This window comes from Drosophila albomicans, chromosome X, assembly GCF_009650485.2.
Source record: "Drosophila albomicans strain 15112-1751.03 chromosome X, ASM965048v2, whole genome shotgun sequence".
In the NCBI taxonomy this organism is placed as follows: Eukaryota; Metazoa; Arthropoda; class Insecta; order Diptera; family Drosophilidae; genus Drosophila; species Drosophila albomicans.
The window spans coordinates 1,641,606-1,662,145 of record NC_047627.2 but is presented as its reverse complement, the minus strand read 5'-3'; the positions used below and the strand labels follow the sequence as shown (position 1 = coordinate 1,662,145).

The 20,540-nt window shown below is 40.7% G+C and overlaps 1 protein-coding gene across 5 annotated transcripts in view; it reads right to left on the bottom strand.

The window, feature by feature from the left end:
• LOC117577721 (homeobox protein cut) overlaps positions 1 to 20,540 on the bottom strand; it is an 89,361-nt gene that overhangs the window by 9,073 nt on the left and 59,748 nt on the right. For 3 of the 5 annotated variants that reach the window (XM_052008471.1, XM_052008473.1, XM_052008474.1), the window contains 3 exons: positions 8,540 to 9,162; positions 6,970 to 7,157; positions 4,299 to 5,240 (listed from right to left, as the gene is read on the bottom strand). In XM_052008471.1, the coding sequence (XP_051864431.1) occupies positions 4,299 to 5,240; positions 6,970 to 7,157; positions 8,540 to 9,162 (1,753 nt within the window). The remainder of the gene's footprint in view (positions 1 to 4,298; positions 5,241 to 6,969; positions 7,158 to 8,539; positions 9,163 to 20,540) is intronic. The other 2 variants (XM_052008472.1, XM_052008475.1) reach the window with 2 other exon arrangements.

The following is a 20,540-nucleotide window of genomic DNA, read 5'->3' as shown; positions in this document are numbered from 1 at the left end:
TTTGTTTTGTTGTTGTTTCTGTATTAGCAGAAGTGTCAATTAAAAATGCAGGCACATTGAGAGACAGACAGACAGTCAGAGAGAGTGAGAGAGAGAGAGAGAGACACCTACTTGAGGAGCGGCTGCTTTTGCTTTTTCTTCTAGCTGAGCTGAGGGCAAACGTAGCATGGCAAATCAAGTGCATAGACCCCCTTCAAAGAGGGGGTGGTTAGGAGCACCCTTCAACATCAAACAGCCAAACGAATCAAAGCAGCCAAAGCCAAAGCCAATTTCTCAATTTGCATCGAGCTAAGCGCAGGGCGGGGCAAATAATTTCGATTCGATTTTGTTTTGTTTATGTTTATGATTTTGTTTTTTTTTTTTTATGGCGCAATTAAGCGCCACAAAAATGTGACTTGGAATTTGCGGCAGGTAATTTAACAGGTATTTGTTTTTTTTTTTTTTGTTTCGTTCGTTTTATGATTATTATTTATTTCGCCAGTTGCTGAGTTGTCAAAGTTCATTACAAAGTAATTAGCCGGAGTAGCAATAAAAAACAAAAACAAAAACAAAAACAAGAAAAGCGAAAATTAAAATAAAAGTCAGACATGTGCAACATTTTGCGGCAAAAATGTGCAAGACAAAGTTTTTTGCCTCCACATAGTCAAAACTATACCCTGCAGTTGTGTCAAATGGGAATGGGGTATGCACTGCTCTATATATATATATTTATCATCATAGATTGTGAATCATTTGAATCATGCACGGTATTCATGGCATCGATTTGAAGTATTTGTTGCTGCTGTTGCTGTTTACTCGACTCAGTCTGATTCTGATTCTGATTCGGATTCGGATTCTGAGTCATTGGCCAAAAGAAATCAAAGATTTATGCCATCAATTTCCCAACCACCCCCCATCGAATATTCAAATATACATTTATACATATGATATGTGTGTGTTTTGTTTTTGTTCTTGTGAATTTAATCACATTTATAAAAATTGTTGAATGTGCTTTACGCTGATTTATGTTTATTATTTTTTTCGTTTTGCGTTTGCTTTTGCCCACGCACACATCGGCCACGCCCCATTGTTATAGCCGAGCGGGCACATTCCGTATGAATAAAGCAATTTTCATAAAATCAAATAAAATTAAATAAAATACAATCAAAGGAAAAAACAAAAACGAAAGCGAAAGCGAAAAAAATGCTTAAATATGAGGCCAAAAAGCGCAGGAATTGATACGGCCTGTTGGCCACTTAGTCAGCACCCGTTCACCCCCCTTTTCCGCACACCCCAGTGGGGCACATATTTCGCTTTATGGCTGGTGACAAATAATTTGTGAAACGGCGGCAAATAAAAGTGCCTGCCAGCTACCTCCGTCCCTCTCTCTCTCTCTCTCTCTCTGTCTGTCTCTCCGTCTGTCTTTTGGCATTTGGAATGCTTTTGTCTTTTCTTGCCTATTTTTTTGTTTGGTTTTTGTTTCTTTCGATCTGTTACAGGCCGTGTTACCCTTGCTACCTCAACTCCCCTCCCCCCCATTGCATATGCGTGTGGTGTTTGAGCAGTTTTTTGTGTTCTTTTGTCTTTTGTTTTGTTTTTTTGTTGTCATGCGTTTTCTTTTCTATTTTGGTCTACGCACTTTTCGGTCGACTTTTCGGCTGCTGTTGCTGCTGCTGTTGGCTAAAACAAATAGACGACGTCTGCTAAAATTATGTGTTAATATGCTACTATTATTAGCTGCCATAACGAGTTGGCTTTGCTGCTGCTGCGATCGCTGTCGACAATACAAATATTTGGCATTACGTATACGACGCGTCGTCTGACGAGGCTGAAATGACGTCGATTTTTTTGTACTTTGTTGCTGTTGCTGTTGCTGTTGTTGGCTTTGCTGCAATGCTAAACGCAGTTTGAATTGAGCACTTAAATGCCACTTGGCAATCCTTTTCCCTTCCCTTCCTCCCTCACTCTCTCTGGCTTTGGACAACTTTCAGACGAAACTTTATGTTGCAATTTATTGATTCATTTAATTTACAATTTTATAACTTTTCAATATGCAACAATTGTCGCTCGACAAACAACAACAACAACAACAACAAAAAGAATGTTTAAAACGAGCGCAGCAAAAACAAACGAAAAACTTTGCTCTGAGTGGGCGGGTTTTGACTTGGTTTACCAATCACCGCCGTCGTCGCCGTCGCCGCCTCCGCCCTTGGCTCAACTTCACAGTGCATGAATCCCCCCTCCCCCCTCTGGTTGCCCCTCTTGGCTGCCGCGCACTTTGTCCACCACAAAGACGACTTCAAACGCTCGGCACGTCAACGTTTTGCATGCCTCGTTGAAGGCAGCAGTTGCATTTTTTTATTGTTGTTGTTGCTCCTGTTGTTGTTGTTGTTGTTGTTGTTGTCGTTGTTTACATTTAATTCTACTTCACGTTTGTTTTGTTTTCTTTTTTTTCTCTCTGTGTTGTTGTGTTTTGTGTTTTTTTTTTACTATATATATATTTTGTTTCAAGCCTTTTACAGACCAATTGTCACGGCAGTCGTCGCGTCGCGTCGCGTCGCTTTTCCCTCTCCCAACCATTTCACATTTGTTGCCATTCCATTTTCCATTTTCGCCAAAACTCATGCCACAGGCACGCTTTAAACAATTACAATTCAAAAATCATTGACGCGCCACAACAACTTGACTTCAAAGTATCGCGTTGTGAATTTATTACAACGATTTGTTTCATCATCTCATCGTCATCATTATTATGGGGATACACTTATTATCCACTATAATTATGGCCTCTGTGTGTGTGTGTGTGTGTTGCCTACTTCTAGGCGACTATTTGCTTATAATTAACTGACAAGCAAGAAAAAAAACAAGAGTGTGCTCGACTGTGAGATACTGTGAGATATTCATTTTCAAAATATACCAAATTAATATACCGCAAAAATACTAAAAAAAAATACAAAAAAGGGGATAGTGGGGTATTCATTGAAAAATATACCAAATTCATATACCACAAAAATACTAAAAATATACCAATATACCAATCGCTATATTTAGTATATTTTGCACTCTAAACGTACTACATTAAAAATATACCATAGAATGTAAATTATACCATATTTTCAGGCAAAACACATACAACAGTATTTCTTAAATATTTTCTATATGATCATAACCAAACTTTCAGGAAACATTAAGAATATAGTTAATGGGGTATGTATTAAAACTCACGACTCTCGCTTCAAAATTACGCTTGTTATTCGATCAATTTTCGGGGGCGGAAGAAGGCGTGGCAAAAATATTCAAGAAAATTCAACTGGGTGCAAGCACAACAAGTGCTGTCGAAAAGGAATTATATCTCTATCTTTGGTAGTCTCTAAGATCTTGGTGTTTATGAGGACGGACAGACAGACAGACGGACAAGAATATAGTATGTATGTATATACTTTATAGGGCTGAAATTCAACTGGGTGCAAGCACAACAAGTGCTGTCGAAAAGGAATTATATCTCTATCTTCAGTAGTCTCTAAGATCTTGGTGTTTATGAGGACGGACAGACAGATAGACGGACAAGAATATATGTTAGTATGTATATACTTTATAGGGCTGGAGGTGCCTTCTTTTGCCTGTTACACACATTTCCTGTAGACACAAAGACTCTTCTAGCCTCTGGGTAGCGGGTATAAAAAAAAGGGGGCGCAACACACACACGCACACACACACACATAGAAATGTATAAACAGAGTTAGTTTAGCTGCCATGAGTAATCGTCATAAATTAATTGTCAACATTTGCCTGCACTTAGACACACATGTGCATTGGACAAACACACAGAGAGTGAGAGAGAGAGAGCGGGGAAACTTTGATTAACTTTGCCGTGTGCGTGTCTTCTGTTGTTTGGTGGAATAACTTTAAAAATACTTTCAGTGTTGTATGTGCCTTCAGTTTGCATTTAATTGATGACTAATCAATACACATAAACTTAAACCAAGACAACGGGAGCAAAAACATTTCAACGCCTAATGTGCAAATTTGCCAAAATTTATGGCGACAGGCAAAACGAATGCAGCTTCGACTCAGTTCTCAGTTCTCAGTTCTTAGTTCTCGCTGACTGTTGATTATACGCAAAAATCAAAAATAATTAAAATTTCACATTCGAATGTGCTGGCCAAGTGCCAAAACGAATGAAAATGCGATTGAAATGCCAGGCGAGCTAACATAAGATGAAAACTACTACGAAAATTGCAATTCGGGAGCTCAGAGCTCAGATGAAGAGTTGTCTGTTGTGATAATATACAAAGTAAACTAAACTAGGAGGCACTCACCTTTCTTGGGTATGAGAGACTTGAGCAGCATGACAGCGTTGTCATCGCAGGCCCAGGCATGCATCTTGCGGTAGCTGTCACGTCCCTTCTCGGTGAGCTTGTCCCACGGCTTCGGCTTGCTCAGCAGCTCCGAGACGGTGCCCTGCGACAGGCCGAGAATGTATTTGGCAAACAGACGCTGGCCGATGTTGTGCACCGAGAGGAGCTCGCGAACGCGTCGCGAGATGTGGAGCGTATCGAGTGCCTGATTCGCATATTTGTCCATGTTGTAGCGGAGCATCTCCTGCAGCTTGGCCTCCATGGGATCGCCCTTGGGTATGAGGGACTCACCGAGGCGACCGGCCATCGAGACACCCGGCTGCAGTTGCAACTCGGCGTCGGCGAATCGGAAATGCGCCCGCGCATCTTGGCCAGCTGCCGCAGCGGCAGCAAACTGAAATGCCGGCAAACTGGGCAGACTGGGCAAGAAATTTGGGGCACCCAAGGCTGCGGCATGCTGAGCATGTGCAGCCATCGCCGCTGCGGCGACAGCGGCATTCGCATTCGGTGTCAGACTGTTGTTGTTGTCCTCGCCAACGGCGACAGCGGCGGCAGCCACATTGGCCGCAGCCGCAGCCTGCAACAGCGACTTGTTGCCGTTCAGTGTGTTGGCAATGCTCGCCGCCAGCTGAGCTGTGGTGCTGTTGGGTGTGCTGTTGGCGCTGGATGAGTTTGAATCGTTGTGATGCAAATGATGCAAATGATGTTGCCCATGTGCATGATGAAGTTGCTGCTGCTGCTGTTGCTGCTGTTGATGGTGATGGGCCAAGGGATCGCTGCTGTTGCTGCTATTGCTGCTGTTGAGGTGATGTTGCTGTTGCAGCTGGTGTGGCAGCTGTTGCTGCTGCTGCTGCTGCTGTTGCTGCTGTTGCTGGTGATGGGGATGTGGAAGTGGTCCGGCATCTAGGCGATTTGATTTGGAATTGGAACAAGAGGAGTGATTGGCATGTGAGAAAGTTGAGTTAACCAATTGACTGAGTAGCACAGTGGACGATGGTCCATGTTGCTGCTGTTGTTGTTGTTGTTGTTGCTGATATTGTTGCTGTTGCTGTTGTTGTTGTTGTTGTGGCGAGGCATAGTGCTGTTGTTGAGTTTGCTGCTGCAATGGCGGCGGCGGTGGCGGAGGCGGCAACAGTTGCTGTTGCTGTTGCTGCTGCACCGCATTGGCATTTTGATAAATTGTTGGCGTTTTGCTCCCAGCAACACTTGCTGCAGCGGCTGCTGCTGCTGTTGTCGTTTCAAAGCCACGCCTCCAATAGCTATTGACGAGCTGCTCTTCCAGCGTTTGCCCCTGAACGGCAGCAACAACATCGTCGTCAATGATTTCGAGCTTTGGCTGCAGACACGCATCGGGCAATGTTTCATTTTCTTGCTTGTTGCTCGCTGCTGTTGCTGCTGCTGTTGCTGTTACTGCTGCTGTGGCATCTCCTGCTGCCGCTACTGCTTCTTCATCTTCTTCAACTGTTGCTGTTGCCACAACGTTGCTGGTTGCACGTTGTTGCTCTGCGGGAAACAACAAAAAAGTTGTGCTTTTTGTTGTTGCTACTTATCATTGATCATAAAATACGTTTTATGTTTTTGGTATTTTCTGATATTTGTTATAGTTTTTTTGTTTTTTTTTTTTTTTTTGTATATACTGAGTTCAACAACATCCATGGAACAAAACGCCAAAAATTAATCAAAATTTCTTGTTTTCGATTTTGCTTTCAATTTGCATGTTTTTTATGCCAACATTTTTGCACTGTTTTTTTTTTCGCTTTTTGCCAATTCGAACAACAAAACAACAAAGAAAATGTGTGTGTCTGTGTTTGTATATCATATATATATATAGACTCATATTCAAAGAGACACATATAGAGAGAAAAAGACATATATAAAAGAGAGAGAGAGAGAGAGAGAGAGCGATGTTGTTGTTGCTTATGATCGTAAAACCTTCTTCGCTTGTAATAATGATGATGATTGTCAACTGCGTGTGTGTGTGTGTGTGTGTGTGTGTGTGCTTTGGCTTTTGTTGAGGTAAATATATTATCGATAAACATGCAGAGCAACAACAAAACCAACACACAACACAACCAGCAACAACAACAACGACAACGACAACAACGATAGAGAGAAGGACAACAATGACAACAACGTACATCGACGTTTTTAATGCAAATATTTATTTGTAAAATAAAAAAGAAGAAATCAGCAAAAAATACACAAAACAAATTGCAATCGAAACATAACGCAACGGAAAGGAAAGGAAAGGAATGGAAAGAGAAGAGTTAAGTTAAGAATTGTCTGCAGGGGCTATAAAAATTGGCGCCGCAAGTCGAGCCGATAACAAAATCGACGACGAGTCAAATAAAGCCATAAATGAGTCTGTTTGGAAGCCGGTTAAATCAAAGCCAGATCAGCCAGCTTGATAAGAGTTGCATTTGTCTTGAACGAAACTTGAAACGAAACCAACCAAGAAACAACTTAAACTAAACTGAAAACTGCAATTGAATTTGAATTTGCATTTGAATTTAAATTGTAGAGTATTAGAGCATTGTCAACAACAAACAACAACTGCAACATAACCGGAAGTGGAAAACACGCATTTTTCTTTTTTCTTTTTTTTTGTATTCTTCGGTTCTTCGGTACTCACCATCGCTGTTGACGTTGACCGCATCGCTGGCGCCATTCTTCAGCGCCTCAGCTGCCAGCGCCTTTGTCCGTTCTAGCAGCAGAGCTTGGAATTTGTTTGGATCATTCGCGCAGGCGGCGGCGGCAGCTGCTGCAGCGGCAGCGGCGAGGGCCGACTGTGGACTGAGCACGTTCAGATCCAGTGGACTGCTGTTGAGAGAGAGGGGAGAAGAGAAAGAGGAACACACATAAGTAAAGATAAATTGAAATTGCATTTTGAGGTTAGAAATATGAAGAAATGTAATGATAATGATACATAAGAAAGGGCAAATTTAAATGAATGAAACATCATTTTGCATTTTGAGGTTAGAAATGTGTTAGAATGAAACATAAGTTAAGACCAATTAAAATGGTTCCATATGAAAATTAAACACCATTTAGCATTTTGAGGTTATAAAGGTAAAGAAAAAGGAACGCCATGGCAATGAAACATAAGTAAAGGCAAATTGAAATTGCATTTTGAGGTTAGAAATATGAAGAAATGTAATGATAATGATACATAAGAAAGGGCAAATTTAAATGAATGAAACATCATTTTGCATTTTGAGGTTAGAAATGTGTTAGAATGAAACATGAGTAAAGACCAATTGAAATAGTTCCATATGAAAATGAAACACCATTTAGCATTTTGTGGTTAGAAAGGTAAAGAAAAAGGAACGCCATGGCAATGAAACGAAAATTGAAATTGCATTTTGAGGTTAGAAATATGAAGAAAAGCAGGAATGTAATGGCAATGAGACAAAGGAACGGCATGGCAATGAGACATAAGTGAAGGTAAATTAAAATGCCGTACATTATGAAAATGAAACTCAATTTAGCATTAAGAGGTTAGAAAGAAAAATGAACACAGTGGCAATGAAACATAAGTAAAGGTAAATACCATAGAAATTGCATTTTGAGGTTTGAAATATGAATGAAACATAAGTAACGGCAATTTAAATCATACAACATGGACATCATCATTTTGAGGTTAGAAATGTGTTAGAATGAAACATAGGTTAAGACCAATTAAAATGGTTCCATATGAAAATGAAACACCATTTAGCATTTTGAGGTTAGAAAGGTAAAGAAAAAGCAACACCATGACAATGAAACATAAGTAAAGGCAAATACCATAGAAATTGCATTTTGAGGTGGGAAATATGAATATGAAATATGAATGAAACATAAGTATTTTGAGGTTAGGAATGTGTTACAATGGAATAGAAGTAAAGGCAAATTGAAATTACATTTTGAGGATAAAAGTATAAAGAGAACAAGGAACGTAATGACAATGAGACATAAAAAGGGCAAATTTAAATGCGGTAGAAAGTGGAATTGAAACGCAATATAGCATTTTGAGGTTAGAAATGTGTTACAATGAAATAGAAGTAAAGTCAAATTGAAATTACATATATACATATAGAAATATGAACAGAAGAAGTAACATAATGAAAATGAATGCAAATTAAGATGCGATACAAAATGGAAATGAACCATAATTTAGCATTTGAAGGTTAGAAACGTGTGGAATCGAACTGCTTTCTACTCACTGGTGCTCCTTTTTGATTTTCAGCTCATTGCTCTCCGCTGTTGCTGTGGCATTGGACATTTCAGCATCCTGCTCCTCGCCATCCTCCTCATCATCCACATGCCGACGATTGTTGGCAACTGATGTTTGCTGTTGAAGCTGTTGCTGCTGCTGCTGTTGATCGTTGCTGGTGATTTCCATATCCTCATCGTCATCGCGCAGCTCATTATGATCGTGATCGTTGTCATCGTCATCGTCATCATCGTGCTGATGAGTCGATGTCAGATCTTGTGTTGTTGTTGTTGCTGTTGTTGTGGCTGCTGTTGTCGTCTCATTGTTGTGTTCACTGCTCTGACTACTGTGACTGTTGTTGTTGTTGTTGCTGTTTGTGTTGTTGTTATTATTGATATTGCTATTGGTATTATTGTTGTTGTTGTTGTTGTTGGTGGCTGCCGCATTGACAGCGGCTGCCAATGCAGTTGCCTCGGCCAATGCCTCGTTGATCTGTTGCTTATCGAGACGCGCCTCCAAACGCATGATGTGCTGTCGCTTCACCTCCAAGTGCTCCTCGAGCCTTTGGATTTGTACCAGGTGAGTTTGCTCCAGAGCGCGCAGGCGTTGCAGCTCATCCAAAAGTGCTTTAATCTGCAAGTAGAGAAGAGAAATATGTATAAGTAATCGTCATGGATATGGATTTTGAATGTTTAGTAAACTTTTAGTAAAGTTCAAACACAAAGTGATGCTTTAAATATTTTCTCAATCGCTAAGCAAAGTTGCCGGCAAACTTTCTGATTATTGTCTGCCATTGTGGTTTGCTGTTGTTCTCTGTTGTTGCTTTATTTTATAATTGCACACATCAATATTTAAGGGAGAGTTAGAGTGAAAGAGTGAAAGAGAGAGGGGGAGAGGTGACTGACAAAGAGGTAAGTCGCGTCGCATCGCGTCGCGTTGCGTCGCGTATGTGCAAAAGTTCGAGAGTTATAAAATAATTTTAATAAAATTAACAACGAGTACGAAGGACGACGACGTCGCTGATTGCCGGAGACACACACACACACACACACACACATATACAGCCACAGGTGTATAGGATATGATGGTACACACATAGGTACAATACTCTATATGTGTATGCGGGTTAAGCAGGGAAGGGAGAGGAGGGAGAGGGGGAGGAAAAGCGCCGCCAGCAAGCGTTTGAGTTTTTGGGAACTTTGTTTGTTTGATGAAAATATGATAATTGGCAAATTTGACAAGGGAATTTTTCTTAAGTGCGTCAACGACAGCAGCAAAGGGAAGAGGAAGAGAGCGACAGGTCGACGTGAGAGACATACGAGACAGGTGTGTGTATGTGTGTGTGTGTGTGTGTGTGTGTGCGACGTGCCACGGCTTGGCGGCGCAACAAAGTTGACAAGATAAAGTTTTTCGCCGTGCGGTATGCAACAAAATTTTTTAATGACAGCCATATGTGGCATAAGTGTGTGTGTGTGTGTGTGTGTGTATTTCTTATTATGTGATTAAAATTAATTTAATGGCGCGGTTTTTAATTGACGCATATGCCAAAGGCAAGGCAAGGCAAACGCATAACGAATGGCGGCAACAAACTTGCCACGTGAACGTTTTGCGCTGACTGTACCCAGCGACTCCCGACTCTCGACTCCCGATTTCCGATTTCTAATCAACATAAAGCCAATTGGTAATTTGCGTGTCATTGCCGTATTTTTGTCTTCATACGCTCCAAACAACAAGCGACAACAACAGAAATGATTGGCAAAAGTTTTACCTACGCGCTCGCTATTTTATCAATAAGAGAGTTAATAGGCAACCATATATGCCAGATTATGATTATTGGCCATAAACAAATGTTGGCAACAACAGCAATAATACATAATTGGCATTAAAAACGCATAAACATAAATACAACGAACGAACGAACAAATGGGAAAATGGTAAACATGTGTTCCACCTACATACATGGCTCATGTCATGCCAAGAAATGCTAAAATGCTAAGCAGTTTCTACAAGTTCAGTCAGTCAGTCAGTGAGTCAGTTAATTTCATTATCAATCAAAAGGCAGGCCGGCTGGCCCAACCCTCGACATTAAGTTGCGTGTTCGATTTTTCATTAGCATACGAGACGACATGTGAAACAGAAGCAGAAAGAGAGAGGGGAGCTTCTAAGGACTAAGGACTAAGGACTAAAGACAACCCCCCAAGTTTTGTAGACAAGAAATGACAAGACGCAAACGACAACGACGACGACGACGACTCAAATTAATTGCATAAAAATGTTGTGGATGTGTGTACCCCATTCACTTGACAAAAAATAAAAAATATATGCAATCCCCCTTTGCCTTTGGCAGCCATCTAATTGCCAACTCAATTGAGTTCAGTTTTTCCCCCAATGCAAGAACCACTGGAAAATGTAAAAAATTTGTTTTGTTAAATAAACGCAATTAGCATGCGGCACACACACACACAAGTGTGTATGAACATGCCAAGGGTTGTGCGTGTGTCTTGAGTTCATTAATAATCCAAAGACTGTTCGAAACAAAATCATATGCTAACAAAACTAATACACTGAAGTTTGGCAACAGTGCAAGCAACTCTGCATACTAATTTCATTTCTAGAACTGTTTTGAAATTCGGCAACTATTCGTTTCAAGAGCTGCCTGAATTAATCTAGAACTGCTTTATGAAATGCGTAATTAAAACGAAGTGAGCATTTCTTGTAAGCTTTCATCATTTGTGAAAATTGGCAACTGTGCTGAAGTTTGGCAACGTTGGCTTCAAATATGATTAGTTGGAGTGCATTTTTGTCATTTCGATTTCATTTCATTTAATATTAAGTCTCCGTCCTATTTGCTGCTGTTGAGGAATTATTAAAACGATAAATCAACTTTTTGGGATTTTCGACACAAACTCAAAAATCATTTTGCAACCCTTTGAGCAAAACTTTTGGCTGCCTGCCCGCCGGCCCGCCTGTGGCTCCCATTGCCATTGCCATTCCCATTCCCTTCCCTCTCTCTCTCTGTCTCTGTCTCCAGCGTATACGGCAGCAATCAAACAAAAACTATGAAGCCATGGAATGAGAGCTCTCGCTCTATGCAAAGTATTGACTGTGAAATTATGAAAATTTACATTTTTCCAACAATGAGAAATAGTTACCCAAAAAATGTTGTGGTATGAAAAGTGGCCCGACAACCACTTGGGGGTATATAACATCGGATCGCATCGTAGTATCGTATTGTAGTATCGTAGTTGTATTTTTGGACATTGACTGACAGTCCAGCAACAACTGGCCAGCTGTTAATTGGCGTTGGTTTTGCGTTTAGCATTGCCCAAGACAGTTTTTTAGGCCGACGAGAGTCTATAAATATGTGCGTGTGTGTGTGTGCGTGTGTGTGTCTAGGAATATGCAGATGTGTGTACGATAACATATAACAAAAATATAATAGAAGAACAACCCTTGCTTCATTTCAATGGGCTGCGGGGGAGCTGTCAGAATTGTAAAAAGTTGCGTAAGTTATGCAAAAATAGACACACACACACACACACACATGCATGGTAGTCAAGCGGCTGTTGGGAGAGGTGGAGAGGAGGGGTGGGGGGGAGCTTGCTTGATGTCCCAGGCAGAGACATTAGCATAGAGGCAAAAGCAAACGATTTGTAATTAACAAAATTGCCAGGCAGCCAACAAAAACTGAACTGGGAGACAGTCAACAGCTGCCCCTTTCCCTTTCCCTTCCCTTCCCCTCTCCCCACACTCCAACAAACAATTGACAAAGCAGTCAATACACACACACACACACACACACACACGCACACACGCATAACAATAACAAACACTCGAAGGCAAAAGACGTTGACGGTTGTGTGTGTGTGGCAGCAGGTGGGCGAATTGCTTGGGTCGATGCATAAAACGCCAAAAGGAATTAAGATACACTCGTCTACATATGTGTGTGTGTGTGTGTGTGTGTGTGATTGCCACATTCATTCATATATGGCTAGGGTAAAAAAAGGGTTTAATCAGCGAGCGAGCAACATCTCAGAATTCATGCACACACACACACACACTCACATGACCAATACACAAATACAAATTAACAATAAGCAATCAAAGAAGAAGACACACACACACACACACACACACACACAGAGAAAAAGAGAGAGAAAGCGCGACGCTCGACTCGAGTTGTGTATTTTTTGTGTGTGCTGCAGCCTTTTAGGCACGTCAGTTGTAAAATGCTGCCAAAAGCAACCGTCAAAGGAATTAAAATTCATTCGGGCATACAAATTTTAAAATATATATATATACACACAGATATATATAAAATGGAGAGAGAGGAAGAGACAGAGACAGAGACAGAGCAAAGGCAGCAGATGAAGTTAGAGATAGCTTTAGAGTCACATAAAAAAGGGGTTACTTTTCAAGCAGCGCAAACTTGAAGCGCATGGTGGAGAAAGGGGGAGGTGGAGAAGGGGAAGGCGACAGCGGCGGCGGCGGCGTGTGTTGTTAATTTCCAAAAAGCCAAAAGACAAATGAGTAAAGAGCAGGCAATGGAAGAAGGCAACGACGAAGACGAAGGCGAAGGCGAAAGCAGAGCGAAACATTCGCTGTCGTCTCAATGTCGTCAACAATTTTTCTACACTTTTTGTTGCTGTCATTGATTTTTGATTGTTTCAAGTGTCGCATTGGCAAAAAGGGGGCTGTTGCAAGTTGCTGAGGCTGCTGCTGAGGCTGCTGCCAAGTGCACCCCAGAGAGCTTTGACGCCAAAAGCTATTGTTGTCATTGTTGTTGCTGTTGCTGTTGTTCTTGTTGTTGTTGCTGTTGGCAGCTGGCAATGCCCAAGTTGGCAATTTGCAACAAAAGACAACAAAACTCCAGTCTGAGTATACTCACACTCACACACTCATGAGTGCATTCGTATTCGCTTTGCGAATCTGTTTGCCATTGATCAACTGATTTATAAATATGCATTTTATTATTGGCTATGTGTATTCATGAGTGCACTCATGAGTCTATTCACAACTCACACTCACATTTATGAATTTGTTTGCCACTGATCGAATATGCATATTATTATTGGCTATGTGTATTCGTGAGTGCACTCATGAGTGTATTCACAACTCACACCCGCACACTCATGAGTGCATTCGACGTGAGTTATTTGCCACTGATCAAATATGCATATTATTATTGGCTATATGTATTCACGAGTGCACTCATGAGTGTATTCATAACTCACACCCATGAGTGCATTTGATTTTTGGCTGACGATTAGTTGAATTCGTTTGCCACTGATCGAATATGCATACATTTTTTGATTATTTGCTGTGTATTCACGAGTGCATTCGTGAGTGTATTCACAACTCACACCCGCACATTCATGAGTGCATTCGCGGTGAGTTATTTGTCATTGATCGAATATGCATATTATTATTGGCTATGTGTGCTCGTGAGTGCACTCATGAGTGTATTCATAACTCACACCCATGAGTGCATTCGATTTTTGGCTGACGATTAGTTGAATTCGTTTGCCACTGATCGAATATGCATATTATCATTGGCTATGTGTATTCATGAGTGCACTCATGAGTGTATTCACAATTCACACCCGCACACTCATGAGTGCATTCGACGTGAGTTATTTGCCACTGATCAAATATGCATATTATTATCATTGGCTATGTGTATTCATGAGTGCACTCATGAGTGTATTCACAATTCACACCCGCACACTCATGAGTGCATTCGACGTGAGTTATTTGCCACTGATCGAATATGCATATTATCATTGGCTATGTGTATTCATGAGTGCACTCGTGAGTGTATTCACAACTCACACCCATGAGTGCATTCGATTTTTGGCTGACGATTAGTTGAATTCGTTTGCCACTGATCGAATATGCATATTATCATTTGCTATGTGTATTCATGAGTGCACTCATGAGTGTATTCACAACTCACACCCGCACACTCATGAGTGCATTCGACGTGAGTTATTTGCCACTGATCAAATATGCATATTATTATTATTGGCTGTGTGTATTCATGAGTGCACTCGTGAGTGTGTTCATAAGTATTCACAAGCTCGCTAAACGAAAATACTCAAACAACTTACAGGTAATTTTCAATTTTTCATTATTTGTCAATAGCTCGAGGCTCAAATGGAGTTGAAGCAAAAGTCTGACTCGGAGAGATGGTGAGAGGGGTAGAGAAGGGGGAAGGGGGAGCACCTTGGCAATTTACAACAATTCAAAGGCATAAATCAAACAATTTTCGAACTGAACTTGGCACGAAAACGAAACGAAAAGCAAAACGCAAGACAGAGAGACAGACAGACAGTAACGTTGTTCAGTTTGTCAGTTTGTCAGTTAGTCAGTGAGTCGGGCATTCATTTAATGATTCAGTCAGTCAAACAGTCATTCAGTCATTCAGTTACGCACACACGCACACACGCACAACGCAATGGGTACAGTTATTGAATTGATTTGGGAGCAAAACCGACAGCTCGTTGTTGCTTGTTGCCCCCCAACCGCCGCTAGGTGGCGCTCGCATTTGTGCGTTTGTCTTCTGCTGCTTCGTCTTCTTCTTCTGCTTCTGGTTCTTCTTGTTGTTGTATTTTTTGGATTATAAAGTTTTGTAATTAAAATTTGACAGCTTTACAATTCCCAGGCGCAGAGCGAAGGTGGCGAGGAGAGGAGAGGGGGTGGAGAGGGGAGGAGAAACCCTTTTACGCGCCGCAATTTCTTATTCGAATTTTACAATTTTCGATTTATGTTTCGATTTTATTGTCTAGAATTTTGTGCGTGGGCTAGCAGAGAAGTGGGGAAGTGAGGGGAAGTGGGGGGAAGGGGAAGTGGAGCTGCCATTGAAGTGCTTTCGCCGGGTTGCTTTCATATTTATGTGTAGACGATTGAGACAGAGACGGAGACAGGAGCAGTTGGAGCAAGAGGAAGGGGGGGAATACTCACTCACACACACACACACGTGCAGCAAGTTATACATTTTAATCAAAGCTCTCTCTCTGTGTGTGTCCTCCTTCTCCTCCTCTTTCTACAATCCTCCAATCTGTGTCCGTTCCTCTTCTTCTTCTGTCCACTCGGAGTCGCCCATTTTGTTTCTAATTCGTTAAACTTTTGCTTAATAATTGTCTGAACCATTCCGCCGCAATTCGCAGTTCGCAATTCGCATTTTTTGACTTTTATTCATATTCGCGTGGCCAGAGTAGAGAAGAGTATCATAAAAATATCAAACACACATTCATTTGTTCGTTCGTTCGTTGTTTGGTATTCAAGTGCTACCCTCGATAAGCACAAACGGCGACTACAAAGTCGATCCCAAAGTGGAAAGGGGGAGACAGTGGGTGGGTGGTACGGTGACTGGTCCACGGCGGGGCAGTCACATGTCTAATCCTTTTGCTTATTGATATGATATCTACACGCAGCACAGCAACAAACACAACAACAACCAAAAAAAAAAAAAAAAGGTTATGCCAGCAATTTTTATTTTATATATTGCTGCGCTCTCTGCACAATAAGCAAAACCAGAAGAAGTGAGGGGTGGGGGGAGCAGCTACTTCTTCAGCGAAAGGTTTTTTCCGTCCGGGGCTCTTTCATAATCAAAAAACGTTAAAATCATAGTCTAGACAATAATTTATGAGAGCGGAGTCGGTTTTTGTCTCTTTGCCCGCATCATCAATATATATGTATGTGAGCAGACACAAACCGGGCCAACGGACCGTGCCACAGAGTAGCCCCTTACCCCTTCCCCTTACCCCTTCACTCCTTGCAAGCGGCCAAAAACGCAATGCCAATCAACATCTCTAGCAAACATTCGTAAGGCATCATCATCATCATCGTTGTCCTCGCTCTGTTTTTTTTTTTTTGGCTGCTTTTCTGTTTTAGATATAAAAATATGAATATGCCAAGGGATGTAGCCAAAAAACCAAAAAAAAAGGAGCGCCACAAACACCTTAATATCAGCATCAGGACGTGAAGGACTCTCTTGGCCAGTTTGCGGGTGGGCGGTTGGGGGCGTGACTGCCGCTGCTTTGTTTGTGCAGCTCGTTGGCATTTTCTAATGGTTTCAACTTCCTTCCTTGTATTTATTTACAATTCCTTTTTTTTTTTTTTTTTTGGCCTTCCTCGTTGTGTGTGTGTTTTAACCGCCATGCCACGCCCCCTCAACACACACACGCCCCCATAATCAGCGACTGGCTTCTCTATCTAGCATTTGTCTTTGTTTGCTGTTCTCTACGTTGTTGTTGTTTTCCATGTGTGGCTACACAAAAAGCTACTTAAAGTCGTCACACGTGACGTATGCGCAATGACAATTGAGATTACAAAGCAGAAGAAATTTTGCTGCACTTCCGCTTCATGTTTGACAAACATAAGCAAATAAATTATTTGCTTAAAGCGACTTAATTTGTTTGCATTTTTTTCGTTTTTTTTTTTTGGTATTTTTATTGATTTAAAGTCGAGACAAGAGACGAGAAACGAAAGACGAAAGACGAAAGTCAGTCAGAGATGTTTGCTGGACAGATGGTTTCTAATTTGATTTGGAGCGTCAAGGTTCTAATTGGATTTGCTGCAGGCTCGTCTGCGGCTCAAGCTCAATCTTCATTTGATGACAATTTCATTTTCTATTAACGTGAAATGCCAATTGGCAAAATCCATAAAAAAAAAACTAAACGAAGCGAAGGAGAAAAATGAAATTACACACAACAAAAAAAAAAAGTGAGCTTATTTTAATTGCGCAAGTCGAACGTTGCATATCGATAGCTTCAAGTTTATATTTGCTACCACTGTGCGAAGAAGAAGAAGAGGAGGAGAGGAGAGCCACGGCAATTATTTTGACGACGCGTAATTTGCGTTGACGATGCGGATGATGAAGAAGCTGACGACATGAACTGAAGACGAAGACGAAGACGAAGACGAAGACATCTTTGCGGTTTCTTTCTTATTTTTTTTGTTGGTTTTCGGTGGCGAATTTCCTTCACTGACTGCGTCAAAATTGAAGCGACAGCGTAGCAAACTAATTAAAGTCAGGGCAAACCAAAAAAAAAAAAAAAAAAAGAAGAAGAATCTTTTAGACTCGCCCCAATTGCATTTAGCTGGCCGAAAATGAACGATTTTAACGCTTAGCCTTTTTTAATTGTTGCCTGAATTTGATGGCTGCGCCGTTACGTTAAATGCATGGCGTCAATAATTATTTTCATTTCCATTTCCATTTCCCCCATTTTCGTCATTTTATTCTTTGGGGAACATTTCATCAAATTGCCATTTGGTTTTAATTAGAAATCAATTGTGTATGTAATTGCAAGTGGCATTTTTCTTCGTTCTTTCTTTTCTTTTTCTTTAGCTGTCTTGAATTTCTTTTATGGGTCATTTCCTTGTTTGTCGTTGCTTCACGTTGATGAAGATAAAAAGCAAGCTGCTTTATGCTTATCATTTTGCACATTTCACAGCACGTAGATCAGAGACAAATGCACAATCAGCAACAAACATTTATAATGCATCTTTAATTAATTCTATTTTTGTCCGTGGGAGCTTGTGAGCTTCTGAGTTGCATGTCAATTTAATGCTCAATTAATAAATGTGCAATTTGATTTATTGACAAATTTTCTTAGCTTCCAAATTTGAAATCCTAAATTTCCGTTCAAGCTTGTAATTGAGTTTTTCATGTTGACTCACATTGAACTGACTGACTAGCAAATACCCTAAATTGATTATGAATTATCGATAAGAATTAAACTGCTATTGATAATTGCATTTTAATTTGCTAGCAAATTAAATAATTTCACGATATACGAATCATAATTGTAATTATATTTTAATGACTGATTCGGGAATGGGAATTGGACAACTTGAGTTGTAATTCAATTTTTCAATTTTTGCACTCAAATTGACAATTTTGTGCATGTCTCTGCACGTCTCAGCATGTCTGTGCATGTCTCTGTGGGTGTTGGCCAGCTGACAAGGCGTCTAAATTGATGGTCACAAGTTTTTGGGCCGTACTACGTAATTATTCATATCAAACCACAAGCAAAAGTGGAGATGCAAGATGAAGGGAAGGAATCGGAATCAGAAACAGAATCAGAATCAGAAAATATGAGCAGGGAAAATGGTTTGACAAGTTGACTGCAAAGTTGCCAAGTTATTTGTTAACCATAAATCAGGCGGACAGACGAGAATTTGCGATGCCCCCGAAAAACGGAAAAACGAGACGACAAAAAAAATGATGCCAGAGTTGCCACAAATTTAATTGCCTGTAATTAGACAAAACGCAATTGCAGCATGTGGCAATTTATGAAGTGCCAAATGGATTTTTAAGCAGCTTGTTATTCGCTATTTATTCTTTGCTGACTTGTCATGAAAATATCTTGCATATGTCGTATTTTATTTAAGTACTTACGCTAGTCAGCGATGTGTGTAAGGATGACTTGCTTACCTGCAAAGAGAGACAGAGAGAGAAAGAGAGAGAAAAAAGTTATTAGAAAATGTTATTATGTGATTATTATAGAGAGACAGATAGAGAGAGAGGGAGAGGGAAGAGACTTGGTATTCTAATCGCAGTGACAAGTGAAAGTCAATTGCAGAAATCAACGAGCCGCGTCTCAACATATTCAGTATTCAGTATTTTTTTTGTGTTGTCAGCTTTGCAAATGAGATCACTGGCTTAGCAAAGACAACAACCAATTGCTGATGACGATGATGATGATGATGGGCATGCACAAGCGCACAAATTGCATGTAAATCACATGGCAAACAACAATCAAATCAAATACATAAATAAACGAAGAAGAAGACTAAAAACCAAACCGAACCGCAGCAAACTAGCGCAAGCTACAACAACAACGACTAATGGCAGCAACTGGTACACGAAAATAAGGAAATAATCAATTTAAAAAAATCAAAATCGCCATTTACCATACAAATAGTACGACAAGCGAGAAGAACAGAAGCCACTAAGCTATAGCTCTCTATATGTACATACATGTCGGTATATACTAAATACATACATACTAATAAAAATACTGTCAGCAATCAACAATCAGTCAATGTGTCCCAGACAAGCCAAACAACAGCAACAACAACAACAGCAACAACAACACACAATACAATAGTAGTGGACACAGAAGCCAAAGTCAAAGCGCAGCAGCGTTTATCCAAGTGAGATGGACACAGTGACTAAGTGTGTGCACTATTGCTGGCCTCTTTTCACTGCCTGCGAGTGCGAAGAGTGGAAGAGTGCGAAGAGTGGAAGAGTGGGGGAAGCGTGTGTGAGCGCTGATCAAAATCCATATGCGATAAATAAATTGAATTTATCCGCAATTGGTCGAACAAGCGACGACAGCAAGTCAAGCGAGCGAGCGAGCAAAGGCATGTGTGTGTGCGTGTGTGTGTGTGTGTGCATGTGTGCATGATAATGACTGTTTTTCACTTTAATCAGCAGCGACGCAACTGAGGCGGAGGCAGCAGCAGCAGCAGCAGCAGCGAAACGATGATAACGACAGCAACTTAAATCATTGCAGTCAGTTCTAAACTAAGCTCAATGTCTCTACCAGTATGTGTGTGTGTGTGTGTGGGTGTGTATGCGATTTGTTGCTGATTGATTTGAATTGAATAATTGCAATTGTGTGTTGCAGCAGCAGCAAAAGCAGCAAACAGCAGCAAACGTAAACCACGAAAATTTATTTGAATTGAGACGAAGAAGAATAAGTAAAGTTCGTTTGTTGGTTTGCCGCTGCTGCAGAGCTTTAAGCTCAACTCCAATCGCAACTGCATTGCGAAAGCTCTCTTTCTCTCTCGCTCTCGCTCTGTGCTTCACTAAGGATGCTCACCCGTTTGCACTGAAACATTGAAAATTTCGAATAACTCAAAGAAACTTTGCGCTCCAATTGAAATTGAAATTGAAATCATACTAAATTTTAATAATCGCCAATAATTTGAAAGAGCCCAACGAAATTTGAAATTTGAAAATTTGAAATCATTATAAATTAGATGTGCGTGTGTGTGTG